This window comes from Sinohyriopsis cumingii, chromosome 9 (genome assembly GCF_028554795.1).
Source record: "Sinohyriopsis cumingii isolate HCF-2022 chromosome 9, ASM2855479v2, whole genome shotgun sequence".
Classification (NCBI taxonomy): Eukaryota; Metazoa; Mollusca; class Bivalvia; order Unionida; family Unionidae; genus Sinohyriopsis; species Sinohyriopsis cumingii.
Window position 1 is genome coordinate 35,900,512 of NC_142969.1, and position 6,789 is coordinate 35,907,300.

At 39.2% G+C, this 6,789-nt stretch overlaps 2 protein-coding genes across 2 annotated transcripts; both read left to right on the forward strand.

The window, feature by feature from the left end:
* The first annotated feature begins 572 nt into the window (after window positions 1-572).
* On the forward strand, window positions 573-2,220 carry LOC149791550 (uncharacterized). The gene has a single exon (XM_089969216.1). It carries the CDS (start codon window positions 895-897, stop codon window positions 2,218-2,220), a length of 1,326 nt encoding a protein of 441 aa, XP_089825342.1. The 5' UTR covers window positions 573-894.
* Window positions 2,221-2,228: 8 nt separating this feature from the next.
* LOC149791551 (uncharacterized) lies at window positions 2,229-5,014 on the forward strand. Its single transcript, XM_089969217.1, has one exon. It carries the CDS (start codon window positions 2,229-2,231, stop codon window positions 3,120-3,122), a length of 894 nt encoding a protein of 297 aa, XP_089825343.1. The 3' UTR covers window positions 3,123-5,014.
* The last annotated feature ends 1,775 nt before the right edge of the window (window positions 5,015-6,789 follow it).

Below are 6,789 nucleotides of genomic sequence, written 5' to 3' on the forward strand. Positions count from 1 at the left end.
AAGTGCAGATAATAAGCTTTCCGACAAGGGGTATATTTGTAAGCAACGTATGGTATATGATATCTGGTTTTGGATATCCATTACAGTTGTGTAACAATTTAGGTTTTATTTGTCTCCTTACGGATAATCTATTGGGGAACATATCTCAAACCAATTAATTAGTTTCTAGGAGCAGACGTTATAATTACAGTATGGATGAGACTTTATGGTAACATGTGTAAATTATGCACATATGACCTTACCCAACGTTAGCAAAAGAAATGCTCGTGATATTGTAGTTTAGAAAGTTTTAGTTGTACCTGCAGTCGGTTGTAGATGTGCAAGGGATTGCACAATCTCAACAGCAATCTCAACATCAAAATTCCTCAGGAGTCTGTTTTACCTATCACAAGGGTAGAAACTGTACAGCTGGTGTGGCCTGCTCGTTCCAGCACAAATGTTTCAACTGTCTCGGTAACCACCCCTTTACAGCGTGCAAACAGAATGTTACTCAACCGTTTAAAAGTTTGCCACGTTATTCTCAAAAGTTGGAAAGTCAAAATAAACCTTTGCTTTTTCGTGGGATCCCAAAATCGGGAGCAACACCAACCAAAAATAGTGCGGGCGGTGCCCCATCAGGCACCCCTAGACCACTCAAGTAAGGCGTTACCTACGCCAATTTCACCACATCGCCTTCTATTCTGGTTAAAAGGGTTCGACCCCCTCTCAACACAATATCTATTCAATGGTTTCACTCTGGGCTTTGACATCGGTCACAGTGGGTCCATCTCCACATCGGGTTGTAACAACTTGCCTTCGGCTGAGGCACAGCCAGAAATAGTGACGGAAGAAATCCAAAAGGAATTGACACTGGGGAACTTTGCGGGTCCCTTCTGTTCTCGACCATTTCAGGTAATGCAGATTTCTCCCTTAGGACTGATTGAGAAAAAGACTAGTGGCACTTACCGTCTCATTCATCACTTGTCACATCCGCAAGGACACTCGGTCAACGATAATATTCCTCCAGAACAGTCGTCAGTCAAGTATGCTACGGTTGAAGATGCTATATCTTTTATTAAACAGTTAGGAAAAGGGTGTTATATGGCCAAAACTGATATAGCCAGTGCTTTTCGAATCATACCGGTCATGCCTTCCCAATATCACCTGTTTGGCTTTCAATGGGAAAACAAGTTCTATTTTGATAAATGTTTACCAATGGGGTGCAGTTCGAGCTGTAGTATTTTTGAAACTTTTAGCAGGGCTTTGCACTGGATAGCCAACAATAAATTGGGGATACATCATATGGTTCATATATTGGATGATTTTCTCATATTAGATAGTACTTACGTTGGATGTTTACAGAAACTGAACGACTTCTTACGACTCTGTAAAGACATTGGCATTCCTATGGCAGAGGAAAAAACCTTCCTCCCTGCCCCTGTGTTGACTTTCTTGGGTTATGAATTGGATTCAGAGATAATGGAAGTGCGTCTACCGCTTGACAAACTTGCAACATGTCATGAACTGATACAATGCTGCCTGCAGAAACCAAAGATTGCACTTCATAATCTTCAGTCCATAATTGGTACCCTCAATTTTGCTTGTGGTGTGATTCTTCCAGGCCGAGCATTCCTTCGTCGACTCATTAGTCACACAGTTGGGGTTGTACACGCCCAACATCACATTCGACTCAACAAAGCCGTAAAATCTGATTTGATGTTGTGGTGTCGGTTTCTTCAGCATTTCAATGGTCGCTCTTTCTTCTTACCGGACCTCTGGTTGAACTCTGATACATTGAATCTTTTTACTGATGCTGCTAGTACCGTGGGCTACGGGGCCGTTCTGGGCTTTAGATGGTTTCATGGGGTTTGGAATGAGGAGTGGAAAGAGAAAAACATTGCTATACTAGAACTTTACCCTATTGTCATTGCTATTCAAATATGGGGGCCTTTGCTTGCTAACAATTGTATTCATATCCATACTGATAGCATGGCCTTAGTTCATATAATCAATAAGCAATCATGCAGAGATTCCAACATTATGTTTTTGATTCGGCGGCTGGTCCTCACCTGTTTCCAATACAATATCGTGTTCCGTGCGCGTCACGTCCCTGGTCTTCAAAATGATTTAGCGGATGCTCTTTCTCGCCAACAGGTGGGCAAATTCCTCCGGCTCTCACCTTGTGCAGAGGAAATGCCAGAAACGGTCCCGGAACTACCGACATTAACCGACTGGGAGTGATACTGTCCATGTTAGTACAAAGTGCTCTTTCTCTATCCTCGGTAGAATCTTACAGGCGCAGTTGGAAACATTACATAGAATTTTTAACGGCTTTCAATATCCACAGTGATTTTCCCATTTCAAGTACCAATCTGGCACTTTTTATCTCGTACCTTTTTGAAAAACACTACGCACCATCAACCATATCTACATATATATCGGCTATTGGCTATGTGCACAAACTAAGAAATATTCCTGACCCAACCAATTCCTTTCTTATTCAAAAACTACTACAAGCGATTCATAAACATTTACCACAAACAGATGCCAGACTACCAATTGATAAATGTATGCTAAACAAACTCGTGCTAGTCCTGCCGACATTTACCCACAATGCTTTTCGTGCGGCTTTATTTAAATCTATGTTTCTTCTTGCATTTCATGCTTTTCTGCGGGTGGGGGAAATTACTGTTAGACAGACGGGTTGCAGCAATCCCAGCTTGCTTCAGTTCTCTCAGGTTCTTATCAATGACAGCGGTTTAGTGGTTCACTTTGCAAATTACAAACACTCCAATGGTAAAATTTTTCGCTTAAGGATCGTGCCCCAAAAATTACAAGACCCATGCCCTGTTCAAGCGCTGCGCCATTATTGGCAACTGCGGGGTTGTCAGGCGGGACCACTTTTCATTACCTCTGTGGGGTTGCCCATAACTAGGCAAGAATTCAGCAAATCTCTGCGCACAGCGCTAGTGCAATGCGGTTTTAACCCTCAATTGTTTAAAACACATAGTTTTAGGATAGGGGCAGCCACAGAGGGTGCTATGCAGGGTCTCTCGGACAGTCTTATTCGAGTCTTGGGTCGGTGGAGGTCCGATGCCTTCAAGAAATATATACGCCTGAGCGATAGAATTTCCAATCTCTGATTTAGTACATACTGTTCTTCTTTCCGGTTCTCCTTCCATGTCTCGTGGGCTCACGGACCATAACGCAAAGTCAACGCTCTTCATATGGGTTCATTGAAGAGCAGGTCTTATCACTTCACAATCTTTTATCAAAGTTGGGACCAGCGGGCTAACCGGAATTTTAGAGAGCGATCCGATATGTAATATATTCTTTTCACAGTGTGGGGTGCACAATTCGGCATTATCTGCTTATTTGTCTATAGGATGGTTAGGTTGTTTTATGTTTACTTTGCTTTTACTTTATATTCTAATTTAGGAGTATAGACTTTAATCACTTCCCGCGGGTTCTGTTTTCCGATTGTTGTTCTTCCAGGTCTCGTGGGTGCACAGACCAATACAGCTGTCCACATCTTACGGTTACTGCTCTTTATATGGGTTCATTGGAGAGCATTTCACTTTCCGTGGTCCTTATATGACAAGTCGCTGCCTTTCATATGGGTTCATTGAAGAGCATTGCACTTCACATGGGGGCTACACAAATTGGACTTAAATGTATACTTGTACATATGACATATATGGTTTTTATGCTTAAATGTTTTACTTTAACTGTATACTGATACATGTTTTTGTTTTTCTTTTTGTTTCTTGTAATTTTTACAAAGAAACAACAATGTTTCTACTTTATATCTGTATTTAAAGGTTTGGACTGTGTTGTCTGCTTTGCAGAGTTCTTTTCTTATCACATTATGCTTAAATTTTCTTCCATCTTTGTTGTTGGCTTGCTGCAGGTATACCCCCACCCCCCTTTTTCTCCTTTTGGGCTACACAGAGAGCGCTTGATATGGCGGGTCTTCTCTGTGTGGTGGCGGTCGGAGCCCAAAAGTTCAAGCACTTGAGCTTCATTATGTATGTAAAGTATGCATTTGTATATCTTTTGACTATAATTATGTTTTATTTCTATATATAATATATAATGAAGTCACTGAAAGAGGCCTGCAGCAACAATTATGTAGTTTGTTATTATTTCTTCCCTGATGCTGAACTCTAACAACGTGCACGTTGCAGTGTCATTCCTGGGTCATTTATGTGTCTACTCAGGCTATAAACAAACGCCTAACCATAAAACTACTTACGCCTGCGTAAGTACATTTATGGGTGGTGTGATGAGGTTGGGTCTAGATTTTACCTTATTATGTTGGAACAAAGAGCTGGGCAGGGAAGGGCCAATCCAATTGCCCCCTGTTGGTCACATGGGTTCATTGGCCAATCAGGGGTCAGAGCCTGCAACCGCGCACAGTTACTTGAATGGTAATCAGCGTCTTTTTCAACTTAACTGCAAAGCTGTAGAGACGCTATCCTGGTTCCAGGGAAATATTTTAAATTTTAAGTGGAATTTTAAGTCCCACCTCCGCCCCTATACAACCAACCTTTTTTTTTTTTTTTTTTTTTTTTGCATATAATCTGCATATCATAAATACATGTTTATCACCGTTGGTTTTTGTCGCATGGTAGTAGTTTCGCATTTTATCGTGTGTATATGTTTACAGTTTCAAGCACTTGATCTTTATTATGTATGTAAGGGCGGTCGGAGCCCAAAAAATTTCAAGCACTTGAGTTTCATTTTATTGCATGGTTGTAGTTTCAAATTTTGTCATGTATGTGTAGATGTATAAAATTTCAAACACTTGATCTTTATTATATAGTTTCGCATATTATCGTGAGATACGTATACAATTTCAAGCATTTGATCTTTACTATGTCTGTAAGGACGGTCGGAGCCCAAAAGTTCAAGCACTTGAGCTTCATTATGTATGTAAAGTATGCATTTGTATATCTTTTGACTATAATTATGTTTTATTTCTATATATAATATATAATGAAGTCACTGAAAGTGGCCTGCAGCAACAATTATGTAGTTTGTTATTATTTCTTCCCTGATGCTGAACTCTAACAACGTGCACGTTGCAATGTCATTCCTGGGTCATTTATGTGTCTCCTCAGGCTATAAACAAACGCCTAACCATAAAATTACAGTATGGATGAGACTTTATGGTAACATGTGTAAATTATGCACATATGACCTTACATAACGTTAACAAAAGAAATGCTCGTGATATTGTAGTTTAGAAAGTTTTAGTTATTCGATGTACAAATGATTGTTCTATGTGGTGTCTGTGTCAGACTTTTTGGTGCACTGCGCACAGTATCAGTCTTCGCATTGGAAAAGTAAAAGGATGCATAATAAAGATTTGAATCAAGAAACACCATGTAAGAATGAAATCATAATTATGTGACGTGTGTTTAAAAGGTAATTAGGTACAATTTGCTTGTACAGTTCTGCATCGAGGAACCCGACAGTTGACAAAGACTGTTGTCTAAATGTCCTATTAAAGCCACGTATCATTGACCTAAGCCCGCTTTACATAGATCCTTGACTCTCTCTGTCTTGAGAGCGTTATGTCGTAAACATTACCGGAGAATTAGTTCCGTGGAGGTTATATGTGGTACGACTATTGTTTGAAATATGATGTACTTTGCGATAGACAGACAGATAGATAGATAGATAGATAGATAGATAGATAGATGGCTAGATAGATAGATAAAAAGATACATACATACATACATACATACATACATATATAGCCAGATAGCTCGATATAGAGTTAGATCGATATATATATATATATATATATATATATATATATATATATATATATATATATATATATATATATATATATATATATATCGATATAGGTAGGTAGGTCGGTTGGGAGGTAGATAGATAGTAAGATAATAATAATAATAATAATAATAATGAGGACTTTGTATAGCGCCTAATCTTTAGAAGCTCTAAGCGCTTTACAACATTAGACAACACCTATAAGATAAGAAACATAACAATATTATTACAAAAACAAACAGCATGAAATTAGAAAAACATTAAAAAATAAAAAAAAACATGCTGAGAATATTTCAGGTAGGAAACATTATTAGGTCTTTAAGTTTGTTCTTGCAGTCGAAATAAGTGAGTTTTGAGAGCCCTCTTGAATGTGATCACTGTGTCTTGGTGTCTAAATTCAGTGGGCAATTCATTCCACGTTGCTGGGCCCTGGTATGCAAAAGAACGCTGTCCATATGACTTTGTTTTCATAGTGGGAATAATGAGTATACGATTGTCAGAAGAGGAGCGTAAGTATCTTGCTGGTGTGTACACATGAGTGAGGTTAGATAGGTATGTTGGACTAGAGTCCGACAGTGAAATGTAGCACAGAGAACAAATTTTGTGTTTGATTCTGGATCCAATGGATAGCCAGTGTAGGGTACAGAGCAGAGGGGAGGTGTGCTCTGATCGTGGTACTCTAAGTATGATCCTAGCAGCTGTGTTTTGAACTTTTGGAAGTTTCTGGAGTAGATATTGAGATGAACCAGACAGAATTGAGTTACAATAGTCCAGTCTTGAAAGTACTAATGAACACACAAGTGTTTTAGTGGCATCAACTGAAAGATATTTGCGAATTGAGCTGATGCGTCTCAGCTCAAATATGCAGCCTTGCATATGTTCATGATATGTTGGTGCAATGTGAGAGTACTGTCTGGAGTAACACCTAGGTTTCGTACTGATTGTGTGAATTTAATGTTGGTGTTGCTGATATTTATTGTTTGAGGTAAAGGATGTGAATGAGAA